Raw genomic sequence first — 25,000 nt, forward strand, 5'->3', positions numbered from 1 at the left:
TGCACACGCGTGTGTGTGGCCATGTGGGCGTGTGTACGTGTTCCTGCGGGCGGGCGTGTGTGTGTGTGTGTGTGTGTGTGTGTGTGTCTGCAGATCAGACAGTGTGGACACAGAGCTGCTATCCTCTCTCCCTGCTGACTCTGCGCTTCGGAGAGGAAGTTCTGAGTCTAGCAGTCAGGGTGAGTCGACCAGCAATTAACAACCATTGGCGTTATCTGAATGTTCAGGGCTGAATCCAGTATGGGCTAATGTTTATCTGGACTGTTATCTCAGCTTTTTCCTAAACTTATCTCATCTGGACATTATCGTAACATCAGAGGTTTTTGCAGATATTGGGTTGCACATCTAAAACCTTGCACAGGTTGAAACGTGTGTGAATACAAACACATACACATTCACACGCATGCAAGTACATGCACACGCACACACACATACACATACACATGCAGGCATGCATGTACATGCACACACACGCGCACACACACATCACACACAGACACACACACATGCATGTACATGCACACACATGTACGCATACACAGCCACACACACACAGAGACACACACACAGACACACACACAGACACACACACACACCGAGGCACCAGTCCCTTCAAGTCCTTATCCACCTGTTACATGAATATATATTACTTATGACATAATATTGTGCAAACGGTGTATGACATTTATCCAAACTAAAACGATGATTATCAGGTTAACTACTTTGACTGGTTACCAAAGAAGGGTGAAGTCGAGGGCAGCTGGACTTGGTTGTAGACACTTGAAGACATTTCACCTCTCGTCCAAGAGGCTCACCAGGTCCACCTGCCCTCGACTTAACCGTGACCCGGATAACCGTGACCCGGATCACAGAGAATCTTCACCAATATCTTACTTTAACTGGTAACTGTTAACTGATCAGTGATCAGTTAGATTGCCATACTATATGAATTGAGAATCACCAACTTGATTTTCTGAGCTATGATGCGTGTTTTTTTGTTATTCTGTATTTAACGCCTCGACTTTCTGTTGAAACAGTGTTTCGACCTCTGACCTTTACAGGCTCGCCGACCGTCAGCTCCTCCGAGCAGGTGTATCATAAGACAGACCATTTCCTGGCGTCATACCCATGGTTCCACGGGCCCATCTCGCGGGTCAAAGCGGCCCACTTGGTCCAGAACTCAGGGGTCAGGGGTCACGGGGTCTTTCTGGTGCGACAGAGCGAAACAAGACGTGGAGACTATGTCCTGACCTTTAACTACCAGGGCAAGGCCAAGGTAAGGCTTCATCTGTCTGATCTTCATCATCATCATCATCATCATCATCATCATCCTCGTTATTATCACCACTGTAAATAAAGTGTGTGTTAGCTCTGTAGAGCATTTGTTTGAGTGATATTTCTTATGTAACGCAGCCATAACTGTAAATGCTTGTATTTTACCTGTAATACACAGCATGTGTGGAGTAGCATACAGTAACAGGCCATATGGAACAGTTGCATACAAACACTTGAACAGCCCTAACCAAAGTGCACCGTGCTAATAGTTACACGTGAATACTGGCAGAACAGCATCGGCTGTAACTTTGCACCATGTGCGGGTCCGGCCAGGTTCTTCTTTTCTCTGAAACAGACTGAAACTTGACCACGGCAGCCAGACAGGTGGCACTGTTACAGAGGGGCAATCACTGCAATCGCTCTCAAAAAAGAGTGAGAATCCCTCTGATCTAAATTCTTACTCTCTCTCTCTCTCTCTTCTGAAGCATTTGCGTCTGTCTCTGACGGAGTGGGGTCAGTGCCGTGTGCAGCACCTGCGTTTCCCCACTGTGGTGAACATGCTGAGTCATTTCTGTGCTTACCCCATCCCGCTGGAGTGCGGCACAGCGTGTGACGTCCGCCTGTCCTGCTATGTCTCGACCAACCCCTCCTCTTCCTCAGGTTAGTGTCCTCCCTCTCTGCCCGCTTTCCGCAGACACAGGGGGATCTGGGGCTTCAGAGTGCCGGCAGGAAGTTCCGTTTCATGCCAAAATTACGCCAGAAACAACAGACGCTTCACTGGAATGGAACTAAAGGATCCAGAATTTGTGATTAATAACACTTGTAATTCTTTTCTATTCTGTCCCATTCCATTAAAACAGTGTACAGTTGTGTAGGCCTGTGTAATATTGTGTAATATTGTGGAGATGCTGATTTTCGTCATTCGCATTGGTTAATTTATCTACAAAGGAACAACCCTGACACAAGCCCAGACTCAGTCCTGAATGATGGTTGGCTGTAACTAAGCGTTTACACCGGTGGTTCTCAACCCCAGGCCCGGGGGGGGGGCGCTGTCCTGCATGTCTTTGACTGTGTCTGAAATGGTATACTAGTGTACTGCATACTGCATACTGGCCCAGTGCACACTGTGTACTGCACACTACTCCCCACACTAGTATACAGTATGGTACGCAAGTATGAGAACTGTTGTGTGGTGTACTACACGTTTGCTATCGGTTGGGCTATTTGTTCTGTTAAAAACGAACAACACACGACTACAACAAACATCTATCAAAAGTAGCCCTATAAGAAAGCGTATGAAGACTTACTACACCAAAATATGCAACTGTTACATTTATAATCGGAACTGCAGCTGGAGTTGAAGTTGGAGCCACTTCTGTTGCTGTCCACTGTGTTTTTTTTTAATTTTTGGCGCTTACCAATCACCGTGTTGCATCATGGGATGCAGTAACCGACGAAGTGAGCTCCGGTTGTATACTGCAAATTTTCGCCAGAGTAGTACATAATCTGGGTAACAGTCATGTACTGCAGAATTTTTATTTTTCACGTACTGCATACTACTTACTACTTTTCCGTCAGGATCAGTATGTGAGTAGTATGTAGTATGCCATTTCAGACATAGCCTTTGTTTTAACTCTCCTGAACTCAGGACTGACACACCTGATTCCACTGATCAATTAATCATCAAGCCCTTGATTAGATCAATTAACTGTGATAATGAAGAGTTAAAACAAAGATGTGCCCCCCCCCCCCCCCCAGGACTGGAGTTCAGAACCACTGGTTTAGAGTTACTTCAAATTTACAATAATTCTTATGAAGAAAAATAACAATAACTAAATCAGATTAGAGGTTGCCCAAAAGCTGACTGTGACACAGTCATTTGACTGAGTGTTGAAGCCAAGGGTTTTGGCTGCACTGACAAAGTTTTCATAACAATGATTTCATGCCTCTCTCTAATGTCATATTCTGGCCAATCAAAAGGCTATCTCAGTGACATCATAAAGGACACTGTGGAACCCAAATAAGGGATCCAATAGAATCCTTGGCTTCAGCCTCCAGTAGTTCCCATAGGATAGTGTTTTTAGAACTAAAGAATGCCTTCTCCTTTAGTGAGCATGCTCCTTAGCTGAAATGGTATCTTTATCTTCTGATGGGTTTTTGTATGTGAGTGTGTGTGTGTGCGCGTTAGTTGGTTTTGAATGCTGTTTCAAAGATAATTCTGGGGCAAAGGTTTTGGATCATAATCTCTGGGTTTCAAGAGGAAAAATAATTCTCTCAGAAAAAGACACGATACAACATACAGGTGACAGATGCAGTGAGAGGCAGGGACACACACACACACACACACACACACAGCCAGAGCAGAGCAGGATCTAGTTCCCTCCTCTGCCTTGTGATTGAGAACTTGTGACAGAACCTATAGATGGAAACATGCTTTCACACACATGTGCGCACACTCACACATACAAACACAGGCTGAGTCTTGACTCTGAAGTCCATCTGTATGTGTCACATGTGTTGAGGTTTCCCTCTATGGGTCAGTCAGTGCATTGCAGCTGAAAAAAATCAAGCAAGTCAACCTGCACAACCCCATAACGGTATAATCAATACTGATTGAGTGCACTCACAAAAAAACAGCAGATCCAAACGTCACGCCAGGTTTGGCACTCAATTTTGATGTCACATTTCTGTAGTATAGGTGTTTCAGAATAGTGATGTTCGCTCACTGGGTTGAGACAAGTTGGAGCAAAACTGGGAACAGTTTATATTTGGGCTTAAAAAGTTGGTTCCCTTGGTATTCATCTGCACTCCAGATGTTTTTAACACCTCAGAATGAATTGGCATTTTTACTGTTTGGACAGGATATACCACCAGCATCCCACAAGGGGGCAAATTCACAGTCTTATCGGAATATTTATTTCAAAGTGCAATCAACAAAAAACATTGATAAAAATTGGCCCGTTGCATAACGGTATCAGGAAAGCTGTCAAAACGCGTTCACATGTCGAGGGACATAAACTTCCTCTTTAAGACAGATCTCAGTTTTTAATCAAGAACCAATTCCGGCAGAAAGAGTTTCTGAGCGTGTGTTCTCTCCGTGTTTGTTCTTTTAGCAGGTCAGAGTTCAGCATCTGGTTCGCCCATGTTGGTGCCTTTCTCCCGTTGGCGATCCGAACCCAGCCTCGCCCACTGCAGCCCGGACAGCGTTCCCGCTCCAGTCATCCCGCCCCCCAACCCCTTTTCCATCGAGGCCTCCTCGCTGTCGTCCGCCAACCCCCCTTCCCATCAGCCCCCCGCCCTGCCCGAGCGGTCCGCCCCGAGCCCGCTACGCCGGAGCGAGTCCGTGGGGCGCCGGCCCCTCCTGCGCCACCCAAACCCCCTCCCCCCGCTCCTGTCGTCACGGGACTCAGACTACGAACTGGAACCACCTGACAGGGGGCGCAAGCGAGCCATTGACAACCAGTACATGTTCTACTGATGGACGGGCTTGTAGAGACACGGACAGCCAAAGCCATTTCCCACCAGCTCAGTGGATGAGAGACCAACGCATGAGTGACAACCAGTATAAGGCAGAACCAGAGAGAGAGAGAGAGAGAAATATGAAAAGTAGTACTTTGTTCTCCACTAGAGGGCAGTAGAGCGTGTGTTCGCCTAATTCCATGGAAAACATGCTCTTCCAGTAGAGGGGGTTAAAGAGCTGTGGACACTTGTCATGCCTGTTGGCGGGGGTGGGGGGAGGAGCTCCTCTGATCGCCCCTACACGTATTCAAACAGAGCTAATGATGAGGCGCTCTCAGCCTGACGTCAGATGGCATTTTCCGTGACTAGTACTGACCTGTGAGACAGGGGGCAGCATTGCACGCCTTACAACCAGTGCTGGTGCCCATACTAGGCTACGGAAGAGTGCTGCCAGGACCCGCATTTGTCTGTCTGATGGGGGTGCTACAGTGCTACTAAGAGCCCACCACAGCTTTCTGTGACAGGGGGCGATAGAAAGCGATCAAAACCAAGGCACTGTTGGAGCAGTGGTGGAGTAAGAGAAGATGAGACACTCAGAGAGAGACTGGCAAACCAAATATTGGTGTTGAGCTTCACACACAAGTGTGTATGCGTGCGTGTGTTTATGAAATGTGTCTGAAAGTCACACAAGTCTGAGTTTCACTGGTGCGTGTGTATGTGTGTGTGAGTTTGCGTGTGTGTGTGTATGTGTGTGTGTGTGTGTGTATGTGTGTGTGTGTGTGTGTGTGTGTGCGCTTTGGACACATTTTTAATTCGTGAATGTATTATCTCCTTGTGCTTTCCTGGTTGCAATGATTGCTATTTTTGTGGTTTGGTTTTGTTGTCTGGCCATTATGAGAAGGCCAGAACCAAGCACAAACGTGCTTTTCGGCTTTCGGAACGCACTCATGCAAATCGCTAGGGTCAGCTCAGCACAGATAGTCTGCACCTACCCACATTAAACACACATGCAGACACACACACACCAAAGGCACATCTGAAACGTGTATTTAATTTGCCACCTACAGTAATACACAGGTTAGTTTCTTTCAATGATAATGTAAACTACTATCCAAAGCTAGAAGGCGCACCGGGGACAGGTGGGCGTGATTAAGGTCAGACGTCGTAAGCTAACGTGAGGACAGTTCAGGCTTGTCGCTTTTCGATGCTAGGCATAAATAACATACAGAGATAACATGCCGTGCCCTTATTCTGGTTTTGAAAATCAACCTATTATTTCCAACTTTGAGTTCTTTTTATAGTTCAGACGCTATTGTGTTATAAAAAAATTCCAAATATTCCGTATCAATCTTCAGTTGCGCGCCTTTTTATATCTCTGTTAATGAATTTGCCAAAGGAAAGATATGCAACTGCAGAGGAACCTGACACCATCAATAAGTTAAGCTACTGTTCTCATGTTTATTTTTGTTCCCCAAGACTTTTCTTCGAGTTCACTGAACGCATTACTAAAATTATTGCTAACCTACACTCCCGCACTAGCCCTCTTTGCACGACTGAATGTCTGACTCCGTTGCTAAACACTACCCTCAAAACCCTGGAGCATCAAATGAAGACGACGCCAGTGATCATAATGGAAGCTATTGACATTGACCCAACAGAACGCCCGCCCTCATTAGAATTAACGGACGTTTCGGGCCTTAATTTAGAATGTCCGCTTTCGTTGGAAGCAACGGAAGTTTCGGCTCTTAATTCAATCAGTACTTCCTCTACAAACTTACCGTGTCCTTTTGATCATTTAGTATGCTCCACGGTCTCCAGCCTTACATTTCTAAGTTGTCCGTCTTATGAAGTTGCCTTCTTGTAGCTCAGGAAAAACATCCTTCCAAAAATATATACCTGTTTTGATGAGAAACTTAATGATGATAAAACAAAGTGAAAGTTTCCAATAAGGGTTGATCTCCAGAGAGTGAATCTCGACATATTTCATGGTGGATTTATCATTTTTGATCATTATGTAATCTGTGAAAATACAACTTTTTTTCAGATTTTCGTAGTTAAGAGATCTTGTTCCTGTAATTCCATATTTCTGTCTGTACACAATCAGTTTAAGGTTTAACGCTTAGGTTTTGTTCTCCACGCGCCAAAGGACAGCAACGGTATTTTCTTTCAGTTTTTGATTGCTCATTTTTCTGACTGGGTTTGCTCTGAGGTAACTGCCGCATATAAACCCTCTTTTTCCTTTTAGGCTCTGTATTTGTAGGACATGTGCATTTATGAACTCCTGGTGCATTTGTTAACTCCTTTAGGTCCAAATTTCCTGAAATTTTACCCATATTGATCGAAATCCAAACGAGTAACACACCTAGATATAGTTATAATAGTTGTCAGACACAGTAGACTATGTATTGTGACTGCTATAGCATTTGATCATTACGCTAGAGATCCAAGTCTACCCGACGAAAAGCTACTGAAATACAAAGTAATAGTAGGATATGATAATTATGTTTTTTTGTGTTACGCGACCGTACCGGTCATAAAAAAAATGCGTTTCCACATTAGCTTAGGGCCGTTACAAGATTTGCGGCTGTTTTTATGCTGCATTGCTAGGTTTCGTTTGCTCTGATATGAATTTGCCAACTGTACCTGTGTATAACTACCTCGATATTGTTGTTGTGGATGGACTGTTTGACAAATTGATGGTGTCAGGAGTTAAATGAGAATAGAAAAGGTAATATGACCCTCATGAGTGGCCAAATTCCAGTTCTCCGACACAGCTTCCTTACCCCCGGCTCTCCTTCCGTTCCTTTGCACTGATATCTGTAAAGACTGGGTGTATTTGAAGAGTTTTGGCAAAAAGAGGCAGCCCTCTTGTTATCATTCATCCAATCCGTACGTAGGGCAGTGTTCTCTAAAGAGAGACGAAAAGGAGAGGACGTTGTCGAAGAGTTTTGGAACGGGGTTAGTGATTGAACCATATTAACATGCAGCTACGCGTTAACTGATCTTAACGTGTAAATATGCGTTGGCAATATTGGTAAATACATGCTGCTTAAAAAGTTTTATGCAATCAGATGTCCTTTAGAATGTTCTATGTAATTATAAACACTTATTTTTTAAATAGGAAAATATTTCCTATTTTTTAATAGGAAAATAAATAGGAAAATATGTTTTCTTTAAAAAAAAAATCTTTTTAAAACGACGATTTAGGTTTTCTATGCATAGAATTTTATATTTGTTATCGTTCAAGTATCAAAGGTCGTCAACACAAAAAGGCAGAACTGTCTGGGTTGTGTAAACCGGGAATTAACTCGTTACTGACGGATACTTTTACCACTCCATAAACCCATTCTCGTAAATTTGATCTGACTTGTATTGTCGGCTAGAGTCTCCAGGGATAAGTAAGTACCCTCCTTATACTGTCGATACTATATGTTAAAGTTACTCGTGAGGAGCACTGTAAAACCCCATCCTCTTGCTTTGTTATAGCAAATTTAACCACAGCCTACTATGAAGCCTTTCGCCCACACAGGGTTTTTTAGAAAGCATTTCTAATCTTACGTCTCATGTAATCATATGCATATTAAATTATATTAACTGTATATATGACTTTTGTAAAATAAAGATTATTTTAAAGGCATCTGGATGGTTGAAGTGTGATTTAATGAAACGAATACCCGTGTTTTGGGGGAGGTTCACTTTTGGCGCAATACCGCCCCCTGGTGGGTCATAAACGCACGTAGCCACAGCCACATAATTCATAGCGTTGATGGGATGAGTAAAGTCTCACTATTCCTCATGTGATCAATAGTAGATTGACTTTTCTAATTTAAATGGAATACTTTGCCCTAACTGTGAATGTGTAAATTCAGTTCCTTCTAATACAACCTAAAGGTACCATTTTGATGGATCGTTTTTCTCCCAAAAGTGTCTTATTTGAACAAACACCATGTAAATAAAAGACATTTCCATCATGCCTCATACCTCAACCAGTATCAGTTCTGTTAGACGTATTCCACACTTTAATGGCGCAATAACAGCATCACCTGCTGAATCCCAAAGCAGAGGCAACTCCGTGTGACGTTGCGATCGACGTCACGACCTCGCGGAAATACACTGAGAACTGGCCGTCTTGAATGGGTAGGAAAAGATTGTAGTAACATATAGGGGGAGGCCAATAAATGTAATTTTTTTCTTTAATATCATACGAGAGCAATAGTTTTGTTGAGTTTTCTACGAATCGGAGAACATTACTTTCTGTTGGAGCACGGTGTTTTAAGCAAGCAGAGAGACGGGAAAGGGACGCCGGACAAAATGTCCCTCTTCCAGTCTGCACTTGATTTCCTGGCGGGGCCCGGTTCTGCTGGAGCCGCTAGTCGTGACCAGAATGATTTTGTCGGACAGGTTGTGGAGCTCGGTGACATGAAACTCCGGATTAAACGAGTTATTGCCGAAGGTAAGCAGCATCTGCGTGTCACATCGCGATTCCCTGACAATGATGTGTCATCCAAACTCAGATCGGTATGCTAACTTAGCAAAAGCACCTGACGCAGAGATAGTTAACCTAGCTAACTTAGCTAGACTCCTGTTAACCTCCTCGAAGCGTTAGTTTAGCCACTAAATACGAATGTTTAAGAAAACTAGCGAGGCATTTGAATACTCGTATAGTCAACCCTGCAAACCGGCTTACTGAACGGGATAGTTAGTCTCTTTACTGACTTGGGTTAGCGATTTAGCTCCCAGGGCTAGCTTGATAACTTGTTCGGCGCATAGCTTATTAGCTGAACGGTTGACAGCCACAAATCAGACTTTGTTATGGACCAATGTAAATGTTACAAAATCGCAGCAAACGCAAGGTGTTTTATGTGAAGGAATTTCGAGAAATTGGGAATTTTCTGCTTCTCTATCTTGAATGGTGTCTAAGTTACACAGTACGTTACCTTCCAACGTCAATGTCTCATCTAAATATTTTATGGACTATGAAAGTTTGCGTGATAATTTTCAATGGTGGACGTGGCAGATCATTAAAATATTAAAGGAGGCGTTTTTCCAGTGGGGCTTTTATGACAGAAACGTACATACACGAGGTTGTCTCTGAAAGATTTTTCAAAACTCGTCAACTGCACATTGCACGAAGTTTTTGAACTCTTTTAAATTGCCTGCAGGGGTTTGTCACCCCAAACCGCCAATGTTAGGGAAACAGTCACTTTCCATTTCTTGTAATTGTGTGGACCTTGTCTCACTCAGCTTCCACAATTGTTCGTTTTGAAGTAAAATTAGAAGTTTTCTGCGTCTGAAGTGTCTGGACGTAGTGGGAACACGTAGTCCTGTTTCGTTGGAATGTTCCCCACTCTTAAGAGTACATTTCACCAGAGACCAAAACGGACAGAGAGCTGTTTGGAACGATAGCGCTGTTTAAATGTGTTGACACCACTCTTGTGTAAGTCGAACCCACAAGTGTCACTGCCATAGCAATGCGCATATTTATATGCAACATAATCTCCCGTGTTTTCACAAACTTGCACTCATATCTGATCTCTAAACGTTATGGGTTACTCTACACTCAAGTACACCTTACTGTAATCACGAGTCGATATACCCATTGGTAACTCACTGATCACTGATTTGCAGTCCTTGAATTAGCGTTTGGGTCTATACCCGACGGACATGAGAGGATAACTTTGAAGAATTTTTTGCAAGACCGAGAAATATCGATGGCCCTCTCAAAATGGAAAGCTTGTGAACACACCTCGAGGAAGTGCAGTGTACTGTGTGTAGTTCAGGCCCCAATGCGCTGGTCAGCCCTTTAATGTGTTACACATTGATGATTCATGCTATAGTTACAACCTCATAAGAAGTTTAACTACTCACTGTTTTGTCCTTTGGATAGGAGACAAACACATACACACAGGTATTCTACAGGGTTACTCTCTCCTCTCTGGTCCTTTGAGCTGTTTCACACAGTTTTTTTTCCTGCAAGTTTTCAGAGTATCTGTTAGCACTCCTGAAAGGTGACACTCCAAGGGGCCTTTTGAGTCTGAAAAGCCCTCATCTGACTGTCATTCACCCGTCACCACGGTGACGGGCTTGTTTTGGGTGACTCTGGTTACTAATCGGCCTGTGGGCCGCAGAGCTAAGATCAACTTGCCCTTTCTCAACTGTACCTCCAGGAACGGAGCAGCAGAAGGAGGTGAGGCGCTAAGATTCACAGAGGAAGTTCAGGCTTAGGCTTCCACTGATTTAAATAAATGTGAATGTTGTTTTGAAACCATATTAAAACTCCATCACTGGCCTCTGCTTCCTCATCGTCTTCTCCTCGATTTGAACTTTCGTCATTTCTTAATCGCTCTCAGTTCTTTAAGGGCATGATTTGCCTGGTTGAGAGCCAGTAGACAAATTCACAAACGTTTTAAGCACGCAGCCTTCAGACAGTTGGTGCAACACCCCTTTCTTCCTGTGAAATTCTTGTTAAACTCGCCCCACCCACCTGTCTGTGAGGGGTAAACTGTGGCTTGCAGAGCGTGGCTTCTCGTTTGATTCTGAATGGTACTTTGGCTCACACATCGCGTGCCCACAGACCTACAGAGCAAACACATGCTGAATGTGCACAATAGACCAATAATCAACCATCTGCAGGCTATAACCTGAATTTCAAATGAGTAAAACATCACTGCTTTTGAATGTTTTTTAGTATATTTTCTTATATACATATACACACACACACACACACACACACACACACACATATTTTTTTAATTAGTTAATTAAAATTTTTTTAAGGGTCCCCAAAAATCCAGACAAGTCAGTTAGACCTGTTGAACAGTTCAAATCAAAAGAGAGGCTGAGAGTGAGGCTGGTTTGTGTACGTGTAACTCAGGGAACTCCTGTGGAAATTTTACATGTTCTCAAAGTCTTTCGTCTCAGTCTCCTGCAGGCTAAACCATCCTTAACAATGACACTGAACATATCCTCAGTATGGCCCTGAATATCTCACATGGACTCGTTGACTGTGGTCACTCTGTATCACTGGCATACGTTTTTATTAGGTCTGCACTGATTGGCAGGAAAACGCTTTTTGTTCCTCCTGCTTTCTGGGAAAGAGTCAATAGTCACACTGACCTTTAGGTTCTGGTAAAGATGCATGATTCAGTTTTTGCCTTTTTTTTTCTTTTCTTTTTTTTTTCATTCCCTGTCCCTGTTTGAATCATGCCTCCATAGCCAAGTTTTGTTGTGTTGTTGATCTAGAACAGGCTACAGGCAATCGGATAATTTCGCTGTCTCTTACATGGACACAAAACAAAGTGATGAAGACAGCATGTTTTATTGGACAAACGGCCCATGGTATTCCAGGAACTGGCGATAAAATGATGGTTGGGGACTGCGAATACAAAAGGCCATTTGTCCCTGTTTGCTTTGCGGAGTTAGGCCCAGATACGATCCTGTGAGACGCCGCCGAGGTTCAGCGTGAGATTTATTTTACACAGGGCGGGTTTCGTTTACGGACCAGCCACGCTGAACACCCTGCACAGCTGAAAACACCTTTACACTTTAGCCCCTTTGAACAGCGTCTGTGAGAAGGCGTTTACAGGCTGGGCCGAGCAGGGGAGGGGCTGTGTGAACTGTGTGTGTTAGGAGTGATATGTATGCATTAGGAGTGATATGTATGCATTAGGAGTGATATGTATGCATTAGGAGTGATATGTATGCATTAGGAGTGATATGTATGCATGCGCTGCAGGGTTGATTGTCTAGGGTAGAAAATCTGTCTAACATTAGAGTCAGTTATTTCTGCGTTTGTCTAGATGGGCATGTGTTTTTGTGTATGAAATCTATCTAATATTGTGGGTTATTTCTGTATTTGTCTAGATGGGCATGTGTTTTTGTGTATGAAATCTATCTGATATTGTGGGTTATTTCTACATTTGTCTAGATGGGCATGTGTTTTTGTGTATGAAATCTGTCTGATATTGTGGGTTATTTCTACGTTTGTCTAGATGGGCATGTGTTTTTGTGTATGAAATCTATCTGATATTGTGGATTATTTCTGTATTTGTCTAGATGGGCATGTGTTTTTGTGTATAAAATCTATCTAATATTGCGGGTTATTTCTGTATTTGTCTAGATGGCATGGTTTTTGTGTATGAAATCTGTCTAATATTGTGGGGTTATTTCTGTATTTATCTAGATGGGCATGGTTTTTGTGTATGAAATCTATCTGATATTGTGGGGTTTGTCTGTGTTTGTGTAGGTGGATATGCTTTTGTGTATGAAATCTAATTTTGTGGGGTTGGTCTATGTGTTGGTCTAGGTGGATATGCTTTTGTGTATGAAATCTAATTTTGTGGGGTTTGTTTATGTGTTTGTGTAGGTGGATATGCTTTTGTGTATGAAATCTGTCTAATTTTGTGGGGTTTGTGTAGGTGGATATGCTTTTGTGTATGAAATCTGTCTAATTTTGTGGGGTTTGTGTAGGTGGATATGCTTTTGTGTATGAAATCTGTCTGATATTGTGGGCTTTGTTTATGTGTTGGTCTAGGTGGATATGCTTTTGTGTATGAAATCTGTCTAATTTTGTGGGGTTTGTTTATGTGTTTGTGTAGGTGGATATGCTTTTGTGTATGAAGCTCAAGATATTGGAAGTGGGAAGGACTATGCTCTCAAGGTAAAACGCATCACATCTGGATTTTTTCTGTGATTAAAATGATTTTAATCTTTAATCTCTCCAGAAATTCTTAATTCTGGTTGAGTTTGTCGTCTTTTGTGCTCACAACAGTGTTTTTAATTTTTTTGTTTGTTTGTTTTTTGTCTATTCTGGTCAGAGCTGGGGGTATTCCGGAAAACGGGTTTAGTGAAAATTCTGAGTTAGTTAACTCTGGCTTTGTTTTACTAGGAGAATGAAGCCAGAGGGCTCTTCTATTAGGAGGTTTACTACTTACTAGAGTAAACTAACTCAGACTTTTCACTAAACCTGCTTTCTGGAACACCTCCCTGAACCGTCCAGATTTTATCCCCCTGCATGTGTTGATTTCATTTGTTTGTTTTTGTTGACAGAGGCTCTTGTCCAATGAGGAAGAGAAGAACAAGGCCATCATTCAGGAAGTCTGTTTCATGGTATCCTTTTTGACCTCTGACCTTTCTAAAGGGGTACCCTTAACTTTTGGATTGGGTTCCCTGTTTTCACTATTGGACCCATTGCAACACTTTCTCCACCTTTTTAATAAAAATATCAACACATTTGTTGTTATCACTCAAGACCAGAGTTAAACAGTGTTTTTTTTTCTCAAATTTACATTTGCACTTTGAAATTCAGTAAATAGATTGACACACAGTTTCTGAATGTCAGTTGAGCGAGAGCAGTTGTTCCGTCCTGTCTGAGAGACCTGTCATAAAGGACGCTGCTCTATCTGGCCTGGGAGACCAAGGAAGAGCATCAGCCAGATCACGTGACACAGAGAACCTCTCAGTGGTTACAGAAGAGACGTGGAATAGGTTTCAGCAGTTGTGTTTTGTTTATTTTGTCCCCAGTGACCTTCGGTGACACTCCAAAAAATCTCAAAATGCGACAGATTCATCGAAAAAAAAACCAAACAAACAAACATCTGAAGTACGAGCAGAGCACCAACCTTGGAGTCGTGATGGGTCCATACGTCTAAAAACCTGCCCTTTATCCCTCCCCGCCCCATAATTCTGCCCAGTTTTCCCAGTTAGAGTCCAGTCTCCCACACACTGGAGACAGGCTGCTAGAGAGTATCACCATCTGCCCTTGAACTGATTCTGCCAAAGTTCAGCTGCGTCTGGAATTATATATGATGTATTACTCCGCGGTGTGTTTATGTTTTTGCAAGCACAGCGTAAAGCCTAAAAATACCTGCTTCTCCTTGACTGCTCACCCCCCCCCCCCCACAGAAAAAACTGTCTGGCCACCCCAACGTGGTGCAGTTCTGTTCGGCTGCGTCGATAGGGAAAGAGGAGTCCGACACGGGCCAGGCTGAGTTTCTCATTCTTACTGAGCTGTGTAAAGGTAAGCACACACACCACACACACACACACACACACACACACACCACACACACACACACACTCTCACACCTTCGCACACCCTTACACCTTCACACACCCTTACACCTTCACACACCCTTACACCTTCACACACCCTTACACGTTCACACACCCTTACACCTTCACACACCCTTACACGTTCAGAAGATGGTGTGTATGCTGTCGACAAAACGTGCATGCTGGCACGACCTGTCGGTCGTCGGTTTTTCTGCCCACTCAGTTCAGGTCCTGACAGTGCACCTTTTCGTTAACGTACATCATCCCTGAACTGTTTGCGTAAATCGTAAAATGTTCTCTGACTGAATGGGTTTCTGCTTGTTTTTTTTTCCCATCCCGTCCTGTCTCCCTCTTGTCCCCTCCTCCTCGTGCTCATTTCGCCGTCTTTTTGGCTTCCTGTAGGTCAGCTGGTCGACTTTGTAAAGAAGGTGGAGCAGAAGGGCCCAATGTCATGTGACACGGTCCTCAAAATCTTCTACCAGTCGTGTCGCGCCGTGCAGCACATGCACAAACAGAAACCTCCAGTCATTCACCGGGACCTTAAAGTGAGACTCCTCCCACTTCATCCTGGCTCCTCCTCCCACTGACCCCTCTCAAAAATAGAAACCACTGAGGGAAAGTAGAATGATGATGTCACAATAACCCCCCTCCCCCCACCTTTTTGCTTAAATTATGCAAGGCCCACTCTTTCTGAAGCCATAGAAACTTTTTTTTTCTTGATTAGTTTTTCAGGTATATATTGAGAATGCTTTCAAAATCATCTGACTACAGCCGAGTTTAAAAGAAACAAAGGGCTAATATTTTTTTTCCAACTGTAAAATGAGCTGGTAGCAGAGGAAGAGGAACTCTGTATATTTAAAAACAATTCTTGACATTTAGTATTCCAGTAATGAGGGTTTAAAAGCACTGTTCTGTCTTTAATGTGTGTGTGTGTGTGTGTGTGTGTTCTATAGATTGAAAACCTGTTGATCAGTCACCAGGGAACCATTAAGCTCTGTGACTTTGGCAGTGCCACCACGTTGGCCCACTACCCAGACTACAGCTGGTCGGCCCAGAAACGATCCATGGTGGAGGACGAGGTTGGCTCTCATCGCTCTCCAAATCTGTCTGTTAACGCCTTTTCAAAAAACATTTACAGACCACAGCGTGTAGTGGCATTAACCGAACATTCAGTCCGTTCTAGTTCAGTAAACTTTTCACTCTGCCTCTACTGCGAATTTAAAACATTTGGTTCATTAGTCTCTCCAGAGGCCAGAGGTCTCTGTCTAAGGCTGTGATAACTGTAAGTCAGTCTGGGGACACAGAGGCAGTGATAACTGTAAGTCAGTCTGGGGACACAGAGGCTGTGATAACTGTAAGTCAGTCTGGGGACACAGAGGCAGTGATAACTGTAAGTCAGTCTGGGGACACAGAGGCAGTGATAACTGTAAGTCAGTCTGGGGACACAGAGGCAGTGATAACTGTAAGTCAGTCTGGGGACACAGAGGCAGTGATAACTGTAAGTCAGATTGGGGACACAGAGGCAGTGATAACTGTAAGTCAGTCTGGGGACACAGAGGCTGTGATAACTGTAAGTCAGTCTGGGGACACAGAGGCAGTGATAACTGTAAGTCAGATTGGGGACACAGAGGCAGTGATAACTGTAAGTCAGTCTGGGGACACAGAGGCTGTGATAACTGTAAGTCAGTCTGGGGACACAGAGGCTGTGATAACTGTAAGTCAGTCTGGGGACACAGAGGCTGTGATAACTGTAAGTCGGTCTGGGGACACAGAGGCAGTGATAACTGTAAGTCAGTCTGAGGAAACAGCCTCAGCTGAATGTCACTCACTGTAAACCAAGTGAGTTTTGTGTCTACGATGGTGGAAATCGCAGACAGAAATCTCCAGCAAGGTTTTTCTTTTTCTGAGTAAACTGCAGTGACCTTAGCGTCTTGCTGTCCCTCACTGTTCACAGATCATGTGAGAGGTTTTAATGTCTTTGACTGAGGAATATTTTTAGCCCTTGGAGATGACATCAGGCGGCTGTCTCCCATGCGGTGATGTCATTAACGGTCACGGTCATTTCCTGATCGCATGCTGATGAATCAAATCATCAGTTTAATTAATGTGTTTGTGTTGAGCTGTCCTTAGTGAGGTAGCGGTTCTAGTGACCTATGAGCATGGAACCGGAGGAACTATTTCAAATGCCTTCTCTGCTCAAATGATCTCTTTTGTAGATTGTTTTAAAGCGTCCTGTTCGTTTCCAGTCAGAAAGGGGAGTCCCTGGTTCTTATATGAAAATATGATTTTAAACTCTGTTCAGTCAATTTAAAATTACAAGGCTGGGATACTTCACATTTTTCTGAATGGACTCAATTCAGTATTGACTCAAAAATTGAGTTTACTCAGATCCGATTCTTGAATTTACTGCAAAAAAAAAAAAAAAAAGAGAGAAAAAAGTGATGTAAATGGCCATACGTATTAATTCATTAATTTATCTCGTTAACGGTTTTGTAACATCTGACCTCCGTGTGTGTTTTCCTTTCGTCCAGATCACCAGAAACACAACTCCAGCGTACAGGACACCTGAGATGATTGACCTATATTCAAATTTCCCCATTAATGAGAAACAGGACATCTGGGTAAGGCCCTGAGCACCTGCTCCTCGAGTTTATCCCTCCAAACGTTTCGTTAGAGGTTTGTCTGGTTCATTAGACTGATTTACGTTGCATTTTCAGTCCCTCCTCCACGCTTGTGTTTACAGCGATGGAAAAATAAGAGAGTAATGCACCCTCTGGTACTGCATGTGCTAATCTGATGAAACCATTTTCTCTGTTTGTATGACAGAACTATTTACAGGTACCATAAATGACCACAGAAGGTTTTTGAACAAACAGACCTAGTAGTTTTGCCGAGTTTTGTTTTTTTTGGGGCGTTAACTCTCTCTCTCTGTCTGTCTCTCTGTCTGTCTGTGTGTCTGTCTGAAGGCTCTGGGTTGTATACTCTACCTGCTCTGCTTTAAGCAGCATCCATTTGAGGACGGTGCCAAGCTGCAGATAGTGAATGGGAAATATTCCATCCCTCAGAACGACCTTAAATACACTGTCTTTCACGAGCTTATCCGTGAGTTGTCCACTGAAACGCATCTCTCACTCTCCCTCTCTCTCCATGTACCTCTCCCTTCTCTATCTGTCTGTCTATCTGTCCATCTATATGTGTATTTATCTTTCTCATTCGTTTGCATGCAGTGTGTAGTCACACATTTGAAGTAGTTATTTCCTAATTCTGACTTGTGTTTTTTGCATCAGGCTCCATGTTGAAGGTGAACCCAGACGAGCGACTGACCATCACAGAGCTGGTCAACCAGCTACAGGAGATCGCTGCTGCCAGAAATGTCAACCCCAAATCTCCCATTACTGAGGTAAACTCCACCCCAAATCTCCCATTACTGAGGTACACTCCACCCCAAATCTCCCATTACTGAGGTACACTCCACCCCAAATCTCCCATTACTGAGGTACATTTCACCCAAACCCCTCATTACTGAGGTAAACTCCACCCCAAATCTCCCATTACTGAGGTAAACTCCACCCCAAATCTCCCATTACTGAGGTACACTCCACCCCAAATCTCTCATTACTGAGGTAAACTCCACCCCAAATCTCCCATTACTGAGGTACATTTCACCCAAACCCCTCATTACTGAGGTACACTCCACCCCAAAACTCCCATTACTGAGGTACACTCCACCCCAAAACTCCCATTACTGAGGTACACTCCACCCCAAATCTCTCATTACTGAGGTAAACTCCACCCCAAATCTCCCATTACTGAGGTAAACTCCACCCCAAATCTCCCATTACTGAGGTAAACTCCACCCCAAAACTCCCATTACTGAGGTAAACTCCACCCCAAATCTCCCATTACTGAGGTACACTCCACCCCAAATCTCTCATTACTGAGGTAAACTCCACCCCAAATCTCCCATTACTGAGGTAAACTCCACCCCAAATCTCCCATTACTGAGGTAAACTCCACCCCAAAACTCCCATTACTGAGGTACACTCCACCCCAAATCTCTCATTACTGAGGTAAACTCCACCCCAAATCTCCCATTACTGAGGTACACTCCACCCCAAATCTCCCATTACTGAGGTACATTTCACCCAAACCCCTCATTACTGAGGTAAACTCCACCCCAAAACTCCCATTACTGAGGTAAACTCCACCCCAAATCTCCCATTACTGAGGTAAACTCCACCCCAAATCTCCCATTACTGAGGTACATTTCACCCAAACCCCTCATTACTGAGGTAAACTCCACCCCAAAACTTCCATTACTGAGGTAAACTCCACCCCAAATCTCCCATTACTGAGGTACACTCCACCTAAAGCAGAGCCAGCCATCTCAAAGATGAGGTGTGTATAATGACCTCGTGTATTTCTGGGTGAGTGCACTTTGACCTCATGTTGTGACACAAGCTGTTAATACAGTGTTAGCTAGGCAGGATCACGCGAGAGGGCGTGCTGTTCTATTGGATTTGGGGTGGAGATGGATTAGATTTTAGAGTGCTCTGTTGATTAGACTGAATACTGCTTTCTCTGTGTGATATAACTGCTGCCTCCTCCCTTGGTTTTTACTTTTGGTCAAGAAAAGATGCCCTTGCATGTTCTTAGCATTAACGTTCGTGAGTTTTAATTTGCTCTCAGTTGTCATGTGACAGTCCTGCTGTGTTTGGACATGGGGTGGGACAGAGATCAGTCAGTTATTTTTGCGGTTTGATTTCAGCAGTGTTGCGTGGAGTGCTGGTTCATTTTCAGTGTGGCTTTTATCAGTGCTTGTCTTCACCAAACAAATCCAGCTTTCACACACACACACACACGCACACACACACGCACACACACACACAGAAAGGAGGAGGTCCATGCTTACAACTCTTCTCTAAAGGGCTATTGACAAAGCATTGCCGCCCCCTCCAATCTCTGTGGTTCTCTCCCCTCTCTCTCTCTCTCTCTGTCTCTCTCTCTCTCTCTCTCTCTCTCTGTCTCTCTCTCTCTCTCTCTCTCTCTCTCTCCCGCTCTCCCGCCCCTCCGCTCTCTGTCCGTCCTCCGGAACACAAAGAAGAGTCTCATCCCTCACTCCACATCCATCTCTGACCTAATGGGCCAGTGATGTCACCGAACAGCAGGAGAGAGAAAGAGTGGAGGAAAAACAGAGAGAGACAGAGAGAGAGAGAGAGAGAGAGAGAGAGAGAGGGACTTAATTAAGGGAAGAGAAGGAGAGGTGATGAACAAGAGGCAGAGAGAAACAGGCAAAAAGAAAGAAGCTTAAAGAAGCGGAATATGCTTGGGTCTCTGTGTCTGTGTCTGTATCTGTATCTGTTCTTTTGTTTGAGGGGGAGGGCAGTTAACTGTGGAGTGTTGTAGAGGGTTGCAGAGATTTAATCCTTCCTGTGTAAATAGTTTTAGGTGAACAACTTTGCTACTTCTTCTTCCTCTTTTTGTGTGTGTGTGTGTGTGTGTGTGTGTGTCTGTTTGTTTGTGTGTTAGGAGGATTTAGTGTGTGTTACAGTAGAGGTGGACTAGTTCAGCCTGAGAAAAGATGGAATTTAGCGGTGTTTTGTAGCGGAGGGGGAGTCACAGGGTGTGTGTGCGTGTGTGTGTGTGTGTGTGTATGTGTGTTAGTGTGTTAGTGTGGGGTGTCAAGGGCCAGATTTAGGCAAAGCTGATCTGGGTTAAGCAGGGGTTTCTCTGCGTGTTAAGGAGCTTACACCTCTCAGAGAGAGGGAGAGAAGGAGAGAGAGGGAGAGAAGGAGAGAGAGAGAGAGGGAGTGTGGATGTAGTAGTAGTGACCACATGCCCTCGCCTACACCCGTCTTTTTCACTCAGACACCGTCTGCTCACCAACACAACCTCACCTTCGTCCTTTAGCGTCGTGTGTGGATTCGGAACGCTCCAGGAGATCGGCGGACGGGTCTTGTGCTTGTGTTACTTGTTTGGTTTTTTTTTGGAGGATTTTTGATTTGAACCATGAGTTTGTTGAGTCCGTATTACTGTTTGAAGTCGTCGTATGACAGCTATGAATCTCTGCAGCTCCTGGAACAGAACGGAGGCTTTGGCAACAACGCTGTCCAGCTGCCTGCACAGATCAACAACATTCACAACTCAGGTGAGTGTCTGTGTTTGTGTGTGTGTGTGTCTGTGTGTGTGTGTGTCTGTGTGTGTGTGTGTCTGTGTGTGTGTGTGTGTATGTGTGTGTGTGTATGTGTGTGTGTGAGAGATCCTACTTTGAGCTTCTGTGTTTTTATGGGCTGTCTGTTTAAAATCTGTGTTCAGAGTTGGGATGACCTGTTGATTTCAGTAAGGGTGTGAACTCATGTATTATGTGTTGGTGTTTTGTATGAAGGCACAGTCGAGTTGAACACATTTATTTATGTACGCATGTCAGTTCCTTTTAAAATCAACTTTTTTTTTTTTTTTTTCATAACGATGCTTGCTCTTTTGTGATTTTAGTTCTGTTGAAGGAATAGACTTCTGCTTTGTGTGAATCACATGAAGGACTTTTTATCCAGTGTTTTCAATGCACAGTCTATAATTCTGAATACACTATTCAGTCCTGGAGCATGAGTTACAGTGCATGGCTGTGACCTCATAATGGAACGTTAACACTGTTCCGATAGAACGTTCACATTCAGTAGAATCAACGGAAGCCTCAGCCTGCAGTGTAGAGCGTGGATAAAGATCAATGTTAAATCGCGGTTTTTTTTGTCGAGGTGAAACAAAAGATTGCAGCAGCATCGATACAGAATCTACAGGAAAGACTGTTTTTCTTTTTTCAGTGCCATGTGTTGTACTGCTACCTGTAATGTGGCTTTTCCTCCTGCTTGGGGAAAGTTTAGCAGCCGCAGTGCCGGCATTGGAGAGGTGCAGTCGCGTCAAAGAGAACACTGATTATCATCAACCAAGAGCCTTCAGGCTGACAGTGAACTAATAATAAGTGAGTTAGTGACTGAGGTAAACTTGCACTGTGCGTTTTATTGACAAGCAGAGGCAGGAGCCGTGTGGCATTGATGTTGTCCAAACACCTTTGTTGTGTGGACTTGATGGAGGGAGCCACAGAACATCCTGTGGTTTAGTTTGGAGGCTCTTTGCAGCCTGTCCTCCGTCCCTCGGCTCTGGGCGCACTGACGCTTAGCCTGACGGACACTAATAGGTGGTGATTGGCTGCCTGTGTTGGGGGCAGACGCAGACGCGGCGTGCGTGACATGGCAGGCAGACCGGGCTTAATGCGCTCTGACTGCCCAGGGCTGCGCTGAGGGACGGGGAAGACGGCGTGAATGAGTTCTGCTCGTGTGAGGGCTTAACGCTCTGTACCCCCCGCCGAGCAGATGGCCAAGTCCAGCACACATGGCACATGCTCGGGATTAGGCCCAGATGAGTTTACCGTCTGTGGGGACACTGAGTTCTTCTTGCAGCGACGCACTGAAAGATTGGCGATTTGTATGGTTAGCAGGTATCAATGCACTGGGAGTTCAGTCCTGGTTAAGGCTTCAGAACTGACAGACATGAGTGTAGAATGGTTCCTTTGCCTCCTCGGGTTTGTTGTTCCATCTAATCCATGTGATTTTTCTGTTCTCATCCTGTTACTTTTGGTCAAACCGGCAGTGAATTGGCTATACCACTGCCCCGCTGTGATTATAAACATCAGCTCTCCAGAAAGACAGTTAATAAGGTGTAATAAATGAGAAAATTGATTCAGGTTTTTCACCTGAGTTTGGAACCCTTGCTCTTAAGGCTCCTGTCCAGAAAACTGCTGGCTGATCTAGATTCATTTTGTCAACTTTTAGCTTTTGCTCCACTCATCTTTACTCTACATTGGTACCAGACAGTGGTAATTTAGTCAGCTCTGTTTTAATAGAGAGTAGTAAAGTGATTTTCTGCCCTCTAATTGACTCTCAGCTTTCCACTCCAGTCCTGTTGAAAGTTAAAGGGTTTACTGGTGTTACCTCCACACACACACACACACACACACACACAGCTCCCCATTTAAGGACGAGACTGCTCATTCCTCACTGTGCTAGGTCTCTTAAGAGGATTCTCCGTTCAGGACTGTTCGCCATCTGCCCAAAACATGACCAGTGTTCTGCCAAACTGACCACGTCACTTAACTCTACTTCACTCCACTGACCACAACACAACAACACAAGGCTTCTTCACACCACTGACCACAACACAACACAAGGCCTCTTCACACCACTGACCACAACACAACAACACAAGGCTTCTTCACACCACTGACCACAACACAACAACACAAGGCTTCTTCACACCACTGACCACAACACAAGGCCTCTTCACTCCACTGACCACAACACAACAACACAAGGCCTCTTCACCCCACTGACCACAACACAACAACACAAGGCCTCTTCACACCACTGACCACAACACAACAACACAAGGCCTCTTCACTCCACTGACCACAACACAACAACACAAGGCCTCTTCACTCCACTGACCACAACACAACAACACAAGGCCTCTTCACCCCACTGACCACAACACAACAACACAAGACTACTTCACTCCACTGACCACAACACAACAACACAAGGCCTCTTCACTCCACTGACCACAACACAACAACACAAGGCCTCTTCACTCCAGTGACCACAACACAACAACACAAGGCCTCTTCACCCCACTGACCACAACACAAGGCTGTCCCACAGGCTTTTCATAGGTCCTCATGGTTTTATTCTAGATTTTTCCATTATCCTCAGCGTTCCAGGCCCACTGAGGCCCGTGTCGTTTCAAAGTCATCACCTTCTCTGTTTACCCCAACTGAAATAATCTGCGTTAAAACCAAAGTCGAGGTCATGAGCGTTGGTGAAAATGATAGCATGCAGAGTTTTTGTCTTCTTTCAGTAAGGATGTCTTTATGTGGCGACGGATAAACTGTGACCTGTGATCTCTGTTCCTGCAGGGGTGTATGGGGCGGATCCAGACCAGGGAATGAGCGGAGGGTTTCTGGACATCCTCAAAGGCGGGACGGAGAGATTCCTGACCAACATCAAAGACACTTCCTCAAAAGTCATCCAGTCTGTGGCCAGGTGAGTTAGGACAGTCTCACAGACACGTCAGCGGACTGATCAGCACGTCTGACATCAGTAAAGCCACAGAAAATAAATGTGTAAGAATCTCTAAACGGTTTGACTGGTGCGTCAAACAGGACAGTAAGTTTTCGAGAGTCTGTGGTCCAGGCCTTGGAGGCTTCGTGGCAGGAGAGAGCTGAGCTAGTCACATCATCGTCAGGTGGTCATTGACAGCTTTGGTCTAAATTGTGGGGTTAAGTTGAGAAATCACTTTATTTGGCTGAATTCACTTAAAATCTTAAAAGGTTCGGCCATAGTTACATTTTTAGGCAGACTCTCTTCGAGGAGTGGTTTTAGGACAAAGTTCATTGGTGTAGTTAATGAGTCTTAGCTAATTGACCCAGAGGAATCTGACTGTGTAAGTGAACTGTGAAGTGACGTTGATTAGTCCTGAGTCGTCTGTCCTGCTGTCCCGAGTCCTATCTGCAAGCGCTTAATCTGTCGACACAGTGTACGTAATTTAATCTGATGCCCATAACGAAGCCACAGCTGCTGATGCCCCTGTGTGTGTGTTTACACTGACGTTTTTGTTTACCTGCTGTTGTTTTGCTTACCCATTTAAGTTGCTATGATACCAGTTTGAGTTTCCATGGTCCATATTTGAATCTGCATAATCCCACCACACCCACAACCCCCCCCCCCAACATGTCTAAACCAATCCTAGAGCAGCTACGACGACTGATACCCTGAGAGCCCGCCCACCGTTCATCACCTCTGAGTTTTGATTGGTCAACCAGTTTGGACATTTGTTATTCTGTTTCAGTTTGTTTGGTTGTTTGTTTGGTTGTTATTTTTCATTATTTTTTTGTTCATTGTGTTCCTGTTTCTCCTCATGTGGTCCTCTTACGCCACCCCTCTAACAGTCCCAGGTAATTATGGACCACTGTCCACTGTATGCCTGTGTGTGTGTGTGTGCGTGCGCGTTTGTGTGTTTGTATGATGTCATCAGTTCTCATGTTGTGTTGCGCCCGTAACCGTGCCTCAGTGCTACTTACATCCTCCTCCTCCTCATCTTCGTCCTCATAATCTTCATCATCATAATGCTCATCATCGTCATTACCGCGCTCTCAATGGCTTTT

At 44.3% G+C, this 25,000-nt stretch overlaps 2 protein-coding genes across 4 annotated transcripts in view; both read left to right on the top strand.

Moving 5' to 3' along the window:
* sh2b3 (SH2B adaptor protein 3) overlaps positions 1-4,849 on the top strand; it is a 21,031-nt gene extending 16,182 nt beyond the window's left edge. Inside the window, exons 4-7 of the mRNA XM_030791908.1 lie at positions 94-179; positions 1,038-1,276; positions 1,761-1,935; positions 4,404-4,849. Coding sequence (XP_030647768.1) covers positions 94-179; positions 1,038-1,276; positions 1,761-1,935; positions 4,404-4,753 — 850 coding nt within the window. The 3' untranslated portion in view covers positions 4,754-4,849. The remainder of the gene's footprint in view (positions 1-93; positions 180-1,037; positions 1,277-1,760; positions 1,936-4,403) is intronic.
* A 4,021-nt stretch (positions 4,850-8,870) lies between these two features.
* gak (cyclin G associated kinase) overlaps positions 8,871-25,000 on the top strand; it is a 31,426-nt gene continuing 15,296 nt past the window's right edge. For 2 of the 3 annotated variants that reach the window (XM_030791607.1, XM_030791609.1), the window contains exons 1-12: positions 8,871-9,187; positions 13,332-13,393; positions 13,783-13,842; positions 14,638-14,752; positions 15,190-15,332; positions 15,741-15,866; positions 17,319-17,408; positions 17,754-17,889; positions 18,075-18,187; positions 20,860-20,935; positions 23,753-23,879; positions 24,785-24,790. In XM_030791607.1, the coding sequence (XP_030647467.1) occupies positions 9,046-9,187; positions 13,332-13,393; positions 13,783-13,842; positions 14,638-14,752; positions 15,190-15,332; positions 15,741-15,866; positions 17,319-17,408; positions 17,754-17,889; positions 18,075-18,187; positions 20,860-20,935; positions 23,753-23,879; positions 24,785-24,790 (1,196 nt within the window). In that variant the 5' untranslated portion in view covers positions 8,871-9,045. The remainder of the gene's footprint in view (positions 9,188-13,331; positions 13,394-13,782; positions 13,843-14,637; positions 14,753-15,189; positions 15,333-15,740; positions 15,867-17,318; positions 17,409-17,753; positions 17,890-18,074; positions 18,188-20,859; positions 20,936-23,752; positions 23,880-24,784; positions 24,791-25,000) is intronic. The other variant, XM_030791608.1, reaches the window with a different exon arrangement.

Source organism: Chanos chanos, chromosome 14, assembly GCF_902362185.1.
Source record: "Chanos chanos chromosome 14, fChaCha1.1, whole genome shotgun sequence".
NCBI lineage: Eukaryota > Metazoa > Chordata > Actinopteri > Gonorynchiformes > Chanidae > Chanos > Chanos chanos.